At 35.2% G+C, this 16594-nt stretch overlaps 1 protein-coding gene across 6 annotated transcripts in view; it reads right to left on the bottom strand.

Annotated features, from left to right (window-relative positions):
- The window catches only part of STRN (striatin), a 68117-nt gene that overhangs the window by 23734 nt on the left and 27789 nt on the right, over positions 1-16594 (bottom strand). For all 6 annotated transcript variants that reach the window (XM_017806597.1, XM_017806598.1, XM_017806603.1 and 3 more), the window contains exons 6-7: positions 5470-5605; positions 3460-3595 (exon numbers count right to left, since the gene is read on the bottom strand). In XM_017806597.1, coding sequence (XP_017662086.1) covers positions 3460-3595; positions 5470-5605 — 272 coding nt within the window. The remainder of the gene's footprint in view (positions 1-3459; positions 3596-5469; positions 5606-16594) is intronic.

The following is a 16594-nucleotide window of genomic DNA, read 5'->3' on the forward strand; positions in this document are numbered from 1 at the left end:
ATTCCACTTCTATTTGCTCAGAATTTTCTTTATAAAAAATTGAGATGAAATTTCACATCTAATTCTTATAACCAAGCACATAGCTGTTCATAAACGTAAGCAACATTTACTTTATAATAAATCAGGACATATTTTTCAGGTTTTTTCTTTCCTCCAGGGAAAGAATTACTGTATCTAGAAAAAACAGTTATGTTACTCGTCAACATAACTTTACAACTCAGATGCTGCATTACTGCATTTTAATTTCTCATTTTATTGTCTTTGTGCTATGTTGTCATTTACACAAAGCAGTAGCACATTTAAATAATTTTGGAACATAGTAGACATGTCACCATGGTTTAAACAAAATCTTAAAGCACTAAAGCCACGAAATTTTGCAAAAAAGGTGAAAGCCTGATTTATTAATCTTTGGAAAAAAAACCCAAAATATTTCAGCATGCCTAACGAAAAAAACATCCCTTTTTTGTTTTCTTTGGTTTGTTTTTTTTTCTAAATATTTCTCCCAAATTGCTTCCACTGTGACATGATACAGAGAAGAAATATTCTTCCAATTGTACGGTATTTGGAGATTTTGAACAAAACATCTTACGTGAGTTCAAATCTCCAAGTCATTTTTCCCATATATGGAGAGACTGTACTGAGGCAGCTTAGAAAAATAATTTGCAGGAGAAGAGGAGGTAACACAGCTTTTCCATATATATTTTTATTTTCATAACCACTACAGGTACAAAATTTTTTGAAATTCGTTAACTTTTCGCTTTATTGTCTCATTAAAATCTCAATCTTTTTATTTAAAAACTAATTCCTTTCAGACCAACTTTGCTTTGCAGATCAGTAAGCTATTCTAGACCTTTTTAAAATACGAGCAATAATAAACTTAGCCTCAGACTAAGCTGCAGAAATTACATGTCTGTAGAGGAAGCACAACACTATCAATCACAATCTGAACAAGTCACTATGATTGGACAGAAGACAAAAACCAGACATGGGTTATTACAGGGACTGACTTGTCAGAAATGATGCTTGCTGAAAGAGACCTAGGAATCCTCCATAAACATCGAACTCAACAGGATTCAGCAGCATACTCTTGCAGGAAAAGCAATCAACCGCATCCTGGGCTGCAGTAACAAGAACGTAACCAGTGAGGGAAGTGACTGTTCCCCTCTATCCAGCACTTGTGAGATCACACCTGTGAGTACTGCACCCAGCGTAATAGCTGTAATACTCAGAAACCTTTTAGGTATAATGCTAAGTACCCACTATTGGTGTAGTGTAGCAAGCCTAAGGGAGCCACTAGGATGGTTAAGGCAGCTGGAGCAAATAAGTTACAAGGAGGGCTGAGACTACTGTGAGTGTTCAGTAGTAGTAAAAAAAAGCATCTTTGCAGCCTATAACTATCTAATGTACAAGCAATTGAGCAAACAGACTCTGCTTAGACTTACATCACAGAAGAACAAAATACTTTTTGAGATGACCCCTCCCTCCTTTGAACCCTCCAGTCACGATTCTGTATTCATGAGTGACAGACTAATTCAAGATGCAAATTTGAGCAGCATAAGTCCTTTGCAGAAGCTACGAAAATAGGTATTACTAAGCTGAAGAGAGACTCTAAAATAGTCTATGGGCTAAGTCATGTCCTCTTAATACATATGCCCCAATTACCACTAATGATCAAAAACTGCATGAAGAAATCAAATAAGATATGAGAAGATCAGGCTTCAGAGAAACAAGTATGTATTCTTTCTGGGATTAGGTTTCAAGTTTTAATTATGCTTTTTTCTTCCCTGGCTGGACAAGATTTTTTTTTCCTCCCCTCCAGCAAAAAAAAACCAAAAATGTTTAAATAGCTTTTTATTAGACTGTGTTGTTGCCAGTAAAATACCTAATATATTAATTTTCTACAGACTGTCCCAGGATGCTTCCCATATGTCCTAAAGATTCTGTTCAATTTCAGAAGTGGATCCTGAACTACTCCTGGTCAAGTGCTTTATAGTTTAAAAATTACCTGAACACATCTGAGGACCTTTCAAGCTAAATGAATTCAACAGATTACTATAACTGATACTTGGGATCCAAAGAAAGAATTTTGTCTGTTTGCTTCTGAGGTCACTACACTACATCAGTTACACTTCAAGTAACATCAGTGATTCATAATGGCAGTTCTTTGAAGAAGCTTAGTCTTATATACAGTTACCATAAAAGACACAGGTTGTGAAACAAGTAACTGAAAAACATGAAAACCTCTAACTCATTTCTAGACTACTACTTTTCATGACAATTTCTTTTAAATGTTAGACTTCTGCTCATTTGTACTCAGCTTTCATCAATGAAAGTAAAAATTAACCAGAAGTGTGAATTTGAGAACACAAAGCTCCTGTTGGCATGCCTTTTCTGTGACACAAGCAATAGCTACACTTACCAAGCATAAATGGATAAAATTTTAATATTAAAGATAAGTATCAGAAAAACCTTTATCATAAAAAAGAGTAATATTCCTAAATTTTTTGTGAATAGAATACTGACTGTTATATCTAATGATATTACAACACATTCTCTTAAGCAGAAAGACTACATCACACAATAATTTGAAGTCCAACCAGGAGTTTGACACGGCTTCAGCAAAATACAGCATCTCAGAGTTGATGGCTCACGTGAGAACTACAGCTACCATGGCTTATTGGTCTGTCACAGTTGTAGTTCCATTATAAAGCTCAGTTATTTCCCATTCATTGTCAATAGCTCCCTCTGTATTCACTTATCCTTAAGACTTTCCAGAGCAGCTTAAGTAGGAAACAACTCCCCATCAATATATTTAACCAGTTTTCTTCTTTCTTCCCTTCCCTACACAACGGGTTTAGGCAAATAATTATGTCAAGATAAAGTGGATGCTGGCATTCTGGATTGCAGGACATGAACATCAAAGGACAGAGAACAGTTTGTGAAATGCCTCTTTATGAGTAGTGGGCTTAAAGATAAATTATTCTGCTAAATTTTTAAGGAAAGTTTGAGCAACTGAAGTGTTTATATTGCCCAAATTGCTAACTCACAATAAGAGTACAAGAAATTCAGCCTTTATGACTCACATTATTCTCTGGAGAAAGCAAAGAACACAAAATAACTTTCATATCATAACTGTAAAATACAGCTTTATGAGAGCCCTTCATTAGCATGAGTAATTGGAAAAACACATCGAAACAACACTCATAAGATTTAAATTCTACCTGCCTTAATATTCAAAAGGAAAAATTACCAAAAGCATAAACCATGAAGAATGTTTAGATTAAAGCAGTGTACAGAAAAACGAGAATATTTTTTCAAGAGAGCTTCGTTCTGCCAATTATTTAGTATAGAAATACTCAAAAGGTGCTATGATCCTGACAGAGTTCTCAATTGATCAACCACAATACATTCTTCGCACATTTTGGGTTTTTCCTGGTACAATGCATTCAATTTCCTTACCCCAGTCTGTTCCATCTCCCGAACTTCTCGATTCCCCATCACCATCATCTGAGGTAACCAAAAAGTCAAACTCTTTCAAAGCTTCTTCTGTATCTCTGTCCTCACTGCTCTCAGATAGCACTCTTTTCCTTACAATCTGGAAGGTCAGAAAGGACAGGAAAAAAGGCTGAATTAAGTTACACACACATCTTTATACTGAGCAGTACTGTCTTGTCTTCTATGCAAAATCCAAACAGAAAATTGAAGGGGAAGCAGAAAAGTACACATTAATAAGCAAATCTGGAATAGTATGCAGACTTGGTTCCAGTTTCTAAGTCAAAATGGAATTTGTCTGTAGTCCTTTCTTTCCTGTGACCATCAATAACCAATCATTGATAATGAATTTACACTGACCTAGACCATTACTATCTTTTTTTACTACTGGAAAGTACAAACTTTCTCTTAAAACTGATTTTAAAATGCACAAAACCCACAAACAAAAAACCAAGAATGCTGTAGAAAAGACTTCAGCAAAACCAAACTTACTCCACTTCTCTGAAAATAGCCTTTCTGACCTTCACTTCTGAAATCACTTTACATGTGGACCAAAATACAGGTCTAGGAAATAAAAAATGAAACCCCAAACCCCACAATTGTCAAAAGCTAATTTGCATAGATTTAGCAAATCATTCCACCCTGAATACTTTCTCAGATATTATCATTATTTAAACGTGGTGTTTTCATGTTTAAACTGCATTTTCCTTCCGAACTCAAAAGCAAATTCTGGTAAAAGAAAAAAAATACACGTTTTAATGAAAGACCTCACTGAATGCTTTCTGCAATAAATTTACTTTTCCCTCCATAATCAAAATGGACTAGATGCTTTACAGTTATTTGACTAACAGGTGAGCTGCCATGATACCTGAAAACCACAGCATAAATTCCACTTCTACAGAAGAAGAAAATTTACAATATTAAAATATTTTGACTTGGAACCTTGCTAAGGCTCAGTCTGAAAAGACTTCAGTACATAGGTCAACATAGTTCATGAACATGACTGACTGTTTCCTCTAAATACAGTGAAAAAACTTCAAAAGCTGAAGCAATTCTAAACTTCAAGCATCATTTCTTCAGCAGGCTTAGTGAACATACTGTATTACAGAAGATTTTACAGAAGAGCCTCCGACATTAGTTTACAGCCCATGGATGACAGGAACAAGTTTACAAAGATCCTCTTGAAAAATGCTGTAAAACTGATGGGGTTTTAAGTGTTTTAATTCTTAAAACTGACCACAAAAATAATCACATCCATCATAACTCTTATCTGCTTCAATACTTAGGAAACACAACTCACTGAATAAATGCTAATTTTTAAAAGAAAAGGATAAAATTGAGTACTGATTGCATGTATCTATTTTATGTCATCATATGAATAAAACATAGCAAAGTATAGATCACAGAGTTGGTAGGTTCAGGCATTTCACTGAACAAAGAAATAAAAAAAGTTTATTAATCACATTAGAGTTCTTCTGGTTATACTTTTTTGTTCCTTCCATAAGCTATTTAAAGAGAAATGTATTTCTCAGTTCTGTATTCTACAAGGACAAATTTCTACAAGTAATTTTAATTATCAAGAATTTTTCAATAAGTATTCAAGAATCAATGCATTTTTGACAGGTAACATTACGAAAAATACCTTCAAACTACGCTGAAAATTTTTAAAAAAGGACATCTGATACTTTAAAAATTGTTTCCAATATATAACAAAAAATAGAACTGGAATAGTAAAAAGGAAATTTAAAAAAATTCAATATGTTACTGCAAACTCAGATGGAAAAAAGCTTAACTTGTATGCACAAAGTCAGAAACACATACATAATTCCTCTTATGCACACATGCTTGGACAGAACATCATAAAGATGTTAACGATTCGCACGTGTACATACACAGTCATATACTTTGCTTATAGGCATCTCATTAATCTCACTTTTTCTGTTCTTCGTAACTTTTTCAATTATTTTTTCCACTCACTGTTGCGGTATCAATGATTGTTTTCTCTCTTCCTTCAATATCTTCTTCATCTTCTTCATCACTAAATTCTGCAGCTGCATTTTCAAGAAACTTGAAGGTCTCTAGCAGAGAGGCAGAGTCAGTCAATTCAGGTTTCCTAAACAACAACAATAACCATCATCATGAGACAAAAGAAATCACAATAAAGTCACTTTTGCAATTACCAATTTGTTTTGTATTATTATGTTCAACAACATACGAGATTAGAATTAGCCTACAAGTAAAAATGGTCTATTACAGGTATAAATTTTTGTGGCTAAAGAACTAAACATTAGACATAAACTACCTTTATTAGAACCAATAAAACTATCATATTATAGCCAACAATTATTCTTCATCTGGCTGCTATTACCAGGATAGACACTTCAATTTTTTATTCAAAAAGCATTTTAAAGCAACATTCATCTGACACATGCCCAAAAGCAACACCAATACTGATACACCATCACTGAAAGCCTCAGGAACAAGGACATGAGTTACAGATACCAAGTTGGGTTCCCACATGCACATCAGGGTACAGGAAAATTTTGCTGCTGCTAGCTGATGTTCCTTGTCTTGCTGGGAAATACCAAACTCTAGATTTATTCATTAACTTTTGAGACATGATAAATTTGCCACTGTAAAACAATATAATGGGAAAATATCATTGATGACTAAGTAATGTTTACACAGACTTTTACATTAAACAAATAAGGAAATGGATGGAGATTGGATAAGATTACGAATGTACTGGCAGAAATTTAGGCAGTGTCTCAGAACAGGAAGTATAAGGCTGTTATATTACAAACTGAAGAGGAAGAATCCAGGAAGCAGGACTGTAACAATTATTAAAACTCTGACAAAAGTATAGATAAAGCAGTCCTAAAATTATCAACACGTTCTGTGTTTTCTATGCAGAAGATGCACTTTTCCATCAACCCCTCAAAGATAAAGTCATGAAAAAAATTTATTCACTTTGAATTGTTAAAAGTACTTGCAGTAAAACCTTTTACATTCTTTAGATAGCTTTACAACACTGAAGACAAGCTTTATTGCTTTCTTACCTTTAATCAGTAGTCTGTTTTTCATAGTTCATCACTAAATGCATGTCATCTTGATTCTCACAACCACTGAAACAATAGAAGTCTCTCTCTCTCTTTTCAGAATTGTAGCTCTAAATTGTCTTATCTAGTCTCCTTAATACCAGCAAGTGCTTTGCTTCAGCTACATTTTGCTTCTGCTATGACCCCTTTCAAAATGTTCAATCAACTAACACACCTGTATAGTAAGGCCTTGTAAAGTCCCTGCAGTGTAAACAAACACCCAGTCATCCCTCCATCGCCCACTTACTCCAATATTTCTTCATAACACTTTTCAAAGGTCTGTTACAGGAAACATCCAAGGGCAAAAGCTTTGATGTGTAATAAGGCACGATAAGCAGCACACTTCCTTCTTTACACACTCTCTGCTCCAGCAGTTCTATGCTTACATGTCAATAATTGCCAGAAGTGGCTTCTTCACAACCCCATTATATCTGCATCTCATTAAGACATTTTGCTATTCTACTTTTTTTTTTAATTTACTTATCTTTATGGCCCAGAAATACCAATAGCAATTGGTATTTCTTGCCATTAGAAATTCTCATACACAGCAACATAATATACCATGATGTACAGCATGTTTTCATGGCCACTGGTTTTTCCGAGAATATTCCTTCCACTTTTCCACATCCTAGCTTAGATAAGAACAATCTCAAACATGCTTCCAATTTGCCCTGCTTCCTGCAGTATTTTGACCCTCTTGTTTCTATCAAACCTGAAAACACTGTAATATTTTTCTCTTTCCTTAAGTAGTCACTACTTTGGCAGACTATAACACCTCACGAATCTGTAGCAATAATGTATATTTTCACAGAAATCCTATGGTACTTTTCCATTGCTGTTTCCAAAAGACAATTCTTGATAGGATGAAACTTGTAATGTGCTTTGTTTGACTAACTTTTTGACTTTCAGCAAATTCTGCATGTTCTGGTCTACTTTTAGTGGACTCAAATCATCCAACCACAACTGTATTTCTGTTTTTATCTCTGTATTTTGCCATGTAAAAATCTGCCATGTAAAAACAGTACGGCTGCTGATCTATGATAGCAACTATCAGACACGCTCCAGTAAACAGCAATGTATGAACTAATACCAAACATAGAATAAAAAATTTCAATTGACAGAATTTATTATTAAGAAACAGACATCCTTCTGTAGGTCCACGTATTTGCAGTAATTCATACCAAGATTTGGCTCTGTACTCATTTGATCTTAAATCACGATCTCTCACACTTCAGTTCAAAGTGACTACCAAAACAGGTTATATCTTTTCTAAGTAACTGGTCTGAATTCAATTATTCTATCCATTATTCCACACTTTAGTGGGCAGAATATATATATAATCCTGTATCTGCAGTTACAAGGGGAGAAGGGGTAAAAGGCATCTTATGCATTGGGAAACATAGTAGCTTATTTATCATGTATTTCAAAACCTGCACAGTACAAAAATATACATAGTATATGTATATTTTGCTAAGGCACAACTTCCAAGAAAGAATTCATAAGAACCAGAAAAATAAAACAGAAGTGATAAAATATTTAAACTATTCAAAGGTTCTGAAGAAGAAAAGTTTCAAGTTGACAGACAGGTTGATTTGCTATATTGTACCCCAATACACTTTAGTAGTCAAATCAAAGTAATTTAATAATTTAGCTATTTTTAATCCTTTAGCAGCACATAAACATAATGCATTTTAGATATTACTGTCAGCACTAAAACTTAGGAATAATGTAAAATGTACTTGAGAAAATGTCTGGCGTTAGCTAATTTATGTTAAGTACTTTGATGGCAATTTGAAGCTTGTTTGTTTTATTATTTTCCATCTGGTTAGTTCGTTTTTCTTACGGGGTCATTCACAAAGCAACATAAAAAACAGAAGTGGCAAAAATATATTCAGATATAAGGTAGTAAAATGAATTACTTTAAATTCCACTTAAGAAAAAGAAAGTCAATTCAACATTACCAAGGTTTTTGTAGCTTGGAGTATTAAAAAAAAAAAAAAAAAAGGGTGAAAACAATAGAATGGAGCTCCAAAAGCGGGGACTGATGCACAAACTGCACAAACTGTAGTATTATAAGCATGAGTGAGGCAAGAGTACGGCAAGGTTCAGAACCTGCTGCAAATAAAGAGATCAAAAACCTCAAAAAGGTCTCAAAAAGGACAATTCCTTTTACTGGACTGTTCTGGATCACAACATATGTAAGGGAGAACATAATTTTCAAAGTGCAAGAACTTAGGATGGTTTTTTCCTTCTTCCCTAGCCATGTAGTCTAATGAAAAACTATTGGAGAAAAATAAGTCAGAAACCCCAGACAGCAGGAGCAGCTACAGAACCTGCCAAAGCAGAGAGCATAGAGCAACCAGACTGTGGCAGGACTTCCAACCCTGTGCTCCTCAGCAGCTTGCTCTGAATCTCTTTCTCACCGCTCCTTTCTCAGTCATACTCTGCAGCAGCACTCTTGCGTGGTTTTCTCCCCAACACTTAACTTCTTTCCCTGAGGTTTCATCCCAGTTGACTTAGCACTTCCTAACCAACCAACCAATCAACCAACCAACCAACCAAAAATCATTTAACCAATATAAAATCTTCTGTCTGATACTGTTAACTCTGTGTATCACATTCTCCTTTCCAATAGCCTTATCCAATTAGACAGGAAATTCTTTGAGGCAGAGAGATTACCTGCTACTCCTGCCTGCACATGATTAAGTACAGCAGGACTAACTGCTTGTCACAAGCACAGCAATAAGTAGTGCCAGAAGGTAAGTATAGCTAGACTAATGCTGCTGAGTTTTCCATCTTACTACTAATGGATGGGACAGTGCACCAATTTCGTGAAGAGTATTCTTAAAAGAGGGAACTTCTGATCCCCAAAGACAAAACACGCTTCCCTGTTTAAAACACAAAATTCTTGTTACAAATGGGACGGTAACTGAAGTACTTACCTCCCCTAAAGCAACATAAACCTGAACTCATGGGAATATTTTCCTCCTCAGGAGAAGCTGCCAGAATTTTCTGCAGCTGTGATGGCTGTGAAAATCTGATCCCAACTTATATTTTACAGGCTGTTCAAATATTCAGATTTGTCTTAACCCATTGGCCCCTTTACGATTAAAATTAATAATATCTTCCCATGAAATCTAAAAAATATGATTTGTGGATATTCCACAGGTACTATTTAAAGCAAGCCAGCCTCTCTCTGGGGCTCTGCAGGCCATAAAACCACCTCTTTATTTTCTGCCCAACAGTGACATGTCTCAAGGCAAGTATTTTGTGTAAAAATCCAATTGGTTCTGACACTGAAATATTAGCAGCTTTACAAAATGTATAGTTGAGAGCGAATGTATTTGCTCTCAACAATTAATGTTCAGGATCTTAACATAAATCCTGTTTCTTACTGAGTGAAAAGTAGCAGCCTATAGATAAGGTAAGGTTACATGGAAACTAAAACAGCACACCAGTGATACCTTTCCTGCTTCCAGCATGATCCAGAACGTTTCCTATTGTGAAGTCAAGTTTAACTTAGACTAAAGTCACATCATAGACATGTATTTTTTTTGTAATTAACACAATCAATACATCTATCATTACCTTCTCCTTTGTTGACAATAACTCTGGAAAGTCTGTGGTCATGTCCAGGGAGAGTCTCAAACTTCTACCATGAACTGCCCAACCACAAGGCCATTAACTGCCTCGTGTCCTACTCACACCCCAAAGCAAAAAGTAAGGCCTTTTTTGTTTGTTTCTTTTATCCAAGACATACACCAGTTATCTTAAATAAAACCAGGATTTTATTGATAAATTCAGAAGCAGGAAGAAATACCACAGTAAAGTTAAATAAATACAAGTTCAGGTTAGGCTGACAAATGTTTGTGGGGACTGTACAGGAAAGAACCTGTTGTAACCCAGCATTCAGAGCTATTCTACTGTAGTCTTTCTTGAGCCATTTTCTTTGGTTCAGTTTCCTCCTACTATCAAAATATGCTACTGCATGGTCATCATAAGTTTTATCTATTTCCCTTCAAATTTAGTTATCATATGTTTTACCACAGTCTTTTCAATGTGGCTAGTTAAGTTCTTTTGAACTGTACTCGTTTAAATAAATGCATGCAAATTCAATGAGGACTATCTTTAAGAACAATTCATTAGATCTTCAACACTGTGTAAAATCTTTCATAACATAGCACAGAAAATATCAACATAATAATTTATAAAATTATGGAACACTTAAAATCATGAAAATTTACACACAAAGAACACAGGGCAGGCTAAACAGTCTGTCACAACCTTTGAAACCTCTTATGAATTCACACCACACAATGCAAGAACTAGTGCAAAATATTACAACTAGTAAGCAATACTTACAAAATGGTTTGGATCTAATTTGGAATTGCAAAGGAATAGCATTTAAAAAGGAACGGCCACTTCTCTTGCCAGATCTAGTCAGATAACTATAATATATCAAATAAACAAGTTTTATAAAGAAAAAAATAAAACCTAATGTTTGAAGTACCAGAGTAACTTTTATAAATGATTTCCCTATTCACCTCCCCTCTCTTTTCTTTTCTCTCTACCGCTGCACAACTTCTCTGTCTCTTTCTCCCCATTCTTTCTGTACCATGAATCTTATGTGACATTTCCAAGAAGCATCCCTCAAACCCTTAGGCCGTAGAACTGTGCCAATCAAAAGTGTGGTTCATTCATACTATTTTCTTCACAAAAAAATCAATTTATCTACTTTATCTGGCATAAACCAGGTACCTTTGAAATGCCTGTTAGGTCACTGCAAGATGGAGGCAGGGAGAAACAGGAAAAAGTTGAAAAAGAAACCCCACCAGTAAAGTAAATAAAGTAAACAGATTTTGCATTTTTTTTCTTTTTGTAATTCAATATTATAGTCTTGCATGCCATTTTGGAAGTCTTCATGGCGGATGTTACCTCAGGTTGATAAATTCAGAGACATTTTCCCAAATAAACCATTTTATAAGCTAGTCAACACACAACATTCATCAGCCAGTATGCAGCATTTTCATTACATGGGTCAGTGTTAATAGGATTTAGAGATGCAAAAGAGTTACTAAGGCCCTCTGGTATAGAAAGACGTTCATTCACTGAAGCGTCAGTTAGAATGATTTGTTGTACATCAGAAAGGTAAGGTTTTCAAAATGTTTAATTTTAATCTTTGAAAAAGTATTTGGATTTGCTTTCGAATCCTGAGGTTTGATGCCTTTTTGCTCATGTAAAGTAGAGGCGGTGGAAGCCATATACAGTTCAATAGGAAAAAAAAGGGCAGTAGACTAGTTTCAGAGAGAGACTGACATATCACCCAGAACTGTTTTTCTTTAAAAATTTCTATTGGCTATTTACAGTTCTAATGATCAAACCCGTAGCAAGAACTCAGATAATTTACCTATACCATTTTATATATACACACATTCATACATATGTATATACATACATATGTTTGGTATATGTTCATTCCTTTCCAGTTCTGTTCCTTTATTATATTTGCTTCCACTCACATCAAATACACACCTCCAAAAAGGTAAACTAATTTGACTGTTTAGGTTTCATTCACTAACATAAAACTTCCAAAAATGAGGTAATAAGTGAACTAAAGACACTTAAGTAACTGTCATGTTTTCAAGGCTACAAATGATGTTTGCAGGCAGCTTTCATTTCTGCTTCAGTTTGTTGGGGGAAAGCACCCATTTCTCTCACTGCAAGTGTTAAGAATTTAAACCATTATTATGAGGTTATTATTTTAGTATCTATTTTTGAGTCCAGCCATGCCAAGTGGTACTTATCTTTTGTAATGCAAGTGAGCTGATTGAAGAAACTGAAAACTGATTCCCTTTTACATTCCATGAAATAAGTGAAAACAGGACTATATCTAGCTCACGTAATCATATTAACATTTCACTTATGGATTCAAAATCTTGCAGGGTGCATTCAAAATCCACATGATATCTTGAGTGCTAAAGTTTTCAAGACGATCTGTGCATTAGCAAATAAATAGGCAATGTAAGAATACAAGTTTAGGCACAGATGTAGCAGCTAGTAACACAAAGTCTGAAGCTACTTCACCTAAGGATGAAGAAATTCAGACAACAATAGTTTGTTCATCACTGTACCAAAAGGGGAAGGTCTCTGATGTAACTGCAATCCTTTAAGATACGCAAAATTAAGCTGAGAGGCATGAGGGACCAGACGGCAATTTTCTAAACTGGGGCCTAGTAGAAGTCAATTTACATATTCTCTGCTGCAAATAAATATTGTTATATTAAGTATTTGCACTACAGTAACCATCTTATGCTTCTACATACCAAAGCAAACAGCATCAACTTCACAATAATTACTCCAAACATTCTCACCAACCTTTCCCATAAAAAGGCTGAACTTTGAGGTGTCCAAACCCCAGCTGTTGAAATAGGTATGAAGGACAGACAACAAGATATAACTCGTATAATAGGCAAATTCTGGTATAACAAACAACTCAAAATCTGTAAAGGATGTAGTAAGCTGAACAGAGGAGGAATATCCTCCCTGCACACCACAAAGTATACACTTCACACATCTCCGAGGTCAGAGGGAAAATGCCAGGGCATCCTCACAACAATCAAAGGCATTTAAAAAAAAATTAAAAAATAAGAGAAGTGTGGATTTCTGCTGTGGTCAGAAGTACAGTCAGAGGTCGATAAGAGGTATTCCTGAAGGAGGCTGAGTAGCAGCAACAAGTACTATGCACAAATTAATAGGCTTACACAAAAAATTGTGCTAAAATCAGACTGTGTTGAAAAGGAGTTTTCCCATTCTTTTACAGGAATTTCTTTCAGTACTAATTTATTTTGCTCTCCACCACTCTTCCATTTCACTAAGAATGTATTGATTGATTACCAAAAAACAATAGTCAAAACATAAAGGAAACTTTGCTTCCTGTTTCCATTACTCCCTCTCTCCCCAAAGAGATAACCATATGGTTATGTGGTTTACATGCATAAAAGCATCGAATATCAATTTTTAATTTTTTGTGGATTCATCACATCAGTGTTCAGTTGTATGGAAGGCAGTTTAGCCAATCTGTTCTTTCTGCAATTTACACTGCTATATGGATAAATCTTTAAGGAAATTAAAAGCTAATGTGCCTTCCATCTTCCTGTTATTGAAATGCTTCATTGAAACTATATTCCTTGTGTTTTACTCTGTACTTTTTCTCCTCTATTGTACATTGTCTTCATCACATTCACCCATATTCTTTCTGAACTCTTATTGATTTGTCTTTATCATTTCTCCTGCACAAGCTTTCTCTTTACTCAAGTCCTGTACTCTCTGCTTCTCACATTCTTCATTCCATGTAAAGATTTTTCTAAAAATCAGACTTAAAATCCACAGACTCAGTTGGGTCCATATTACACAGTTCTTCCAAGATCAAACAAATCAAACACACTATGAGTTGTCTTTTCTCACTTCAACAGAGGTGCATTCCTTGTTAGACTACATTTATTTTCATGCATTACTTTTTGCCCAGTGCTCTGCTCCTCAAATGTAACTAAAACATCTTCAGGTTGACCACTGGCCTCAGAATTGCTAGCAGATATGTATTAAAGTTCATTAAATGTTTTGAACCAAAAAATCTGCCAAACAGCATTGGCTTGAGCAGTTCACAGGCTTCTGTGGCGATAGCAAAGTTTTCTCCTACAAAGATTTTCACTGTATCTGTACAGTTGCAGAGTCTTCCATCTGCATTTTAGTTTGTAACTGTCTCAATGTCTGATGGTCCTGGCAACCACTCACACGTGTCTTTAAACTTCCTGGAATTGCACTAAGGTTTTGTTTGGTTTCTTGTTTTTCCACTTTCTCACTGTAACTTTCTTCTTCTACCACTACAAAACTGCAAACACTTGTTCATTGCATTCCTTCCAACTGTACAAATTTGCTGTGGCCCAAATCCATTTCTCGCTTTACATACATGCAAGGAATAACAAGAGGCTGCTAAAGAACTGCCAATCCTTTTGCCCTCACAGTAAGCAGCCTAGTGCTAGTGAGTTTGCTCCAAAGGGTGCACCTTCCTCAACTGTAAGCAACAATTTAGCGGAGTAACCTAAATTTTTCCCAGTTCTGTCAGCCAGGTAGAAAAGCATTGAATTAAATTTTCAGACACTCAGTAAGACTTTCAGTTGGGTTTAGGAGCAAGATCAATGTGCCTTAAATCTTAGTGACCTATTCAATGCTAATACTTTTCAAAAAGAAGCTGTTCTATATATGTTTAAGTAATGTCTCTTGTCAATAGATGAGGCAGGTAACATTTCTGATTTCTTATCTACCATAAAGCTGCACTTTGAAATCTCAGAGGCAAGTGATGATGCAGTTGGGAGGAGGTGAACAGTGCCACATGCCACAGAAACAGCAAGGTGTAACATTTTACAGTATCTAGTAGCACAAGATAAAATAGCTGTTAAATAACAGACAGTCTCTGCCAGGAAGAAAGCCACAGAATGCTTCCTGAGAGGTAAATTGGAAGAGATGGTCTGAAAGTGTAATTGAAACACTCAGAAGAATAACAGCATTGAAAGCTAGTCCTGTACTCAGACTGATCAAGGAATTTTCATAAAATCACGACTTTTTTCCCTCAGTGAGGGAGATCCTCAGTGAGGACATCCACAAACTCAGAATCACCCATGAAGACTGACATGACTATGTTGAATAAGAACCCTGGAAAATTCTTCCACTGTAAAACCCTGGAGTCCCTTCTTGCTCATCATGTTATCAAAATGCTCCCCTGAGTTTTCTAATAGAGTCTGCCATCTTATGCATCACCAGCAAGATGAAAACAGCTTTACAAAGTGTGTAGCCTGGCCAGCCTTGCAGCAGACAAGCTTGCAGAACTACAATGGAAGGGAGCTCATTTTTCTGCACTAGTGAATGTCCTGAGCCATGGAGTAAACCACAAAGTGTTAAACCTAATATCATATCTACCCCAAAAGCAAACAGATAAGAAAGGAATGCAAATGTATCCAAAACTGCTATATCAAAACCACTGTCTCAGCATTTCATCCATCAAATAGCTAACTTATACATACATCTGTTTCAAAACGAAGTAAATACATATAAATAAATTTTGAAGTGTAAGAAGAGAAGCTTTGTTTACCCACTTCCTCTAAGAGGAAGTGATCCCTTCACCAGAAATAAAACCAAAGTTGTTATTGCCATCTATCAAGCATTCCTTGTTCTTAAAACTAAAGTTGTTGTACAGAAATGACATGACTTGTCAACTACGTAACAGTACAATACATTTTAGTAGTTTACAGGTTTTCTCAAACGTTCAAATTTTCCACCTCACAGCATTAAATTTAATTATATAACAATGAACTTCTGCCCTTATGTAACTTTTTGGCCTGAAGTCGCTGCAACTATCTGGTGGGTATAAATGAAATTTTACAAATGCTTTTTAAAAGACAGAATGTTTCATATAACAGTGTTAGACCTTAGAAAATAAAGGTCTTGAATTTTGCCACACTAGTATAGGAAAAAAAAAAGAGTGATAATCTTTGAGGAATGCTATACTTGTTGATGCAGCACAAACTACTGGAAGCAGCTACCTCATCTATTGTTCATACAATTCTGCATGATTTTCATTATTTTTCTAGTTTTGCAACTACAATATCTTAAACAAAACAAATAGGTTATTTTCCTGAAGCCTTTACAGTTAAGTTTAGCTTTCTTTTTTTTTTTTTTTAAACTCTGCATGGAAAAGAGAAGAAAAAGGAAAAAAGCCCACTAAGTTTTCAACATTACTTAAAAGCAAAAGTAAGCTTAAGTTTTTACTGTCTTGGACTGACTTTCTATAGTATTAGAAATATTAAAAGACAGAAATTAGTACCTTACATTGAGTCACATTTACCTAAGTATATTGATCAGCGGAAAATCAAAAACTTACAGGACTCGGAATGTAATGAGTGACTTTGTTTTTCAGATTCAGTCCAAAAAAATCCTGTCTCTTGTATAGA

Source organism: Lepidothrix coronata, unplaced genomic scaffold, assembly GCF_001604755.1.
Source record: "Lepidothrix coronata isolate B3197 unplaced genomic scaffold, Lepidothrix_coronata-1.0 Scaffold16, whole genome shotgun sequence".
NCBI classification, from domain to species: Eukaryota; Metazoa; Chordata; class Aves; order Passeriformes; family Pipridae; genus Lepidothrix; species Lepidothrix coronata.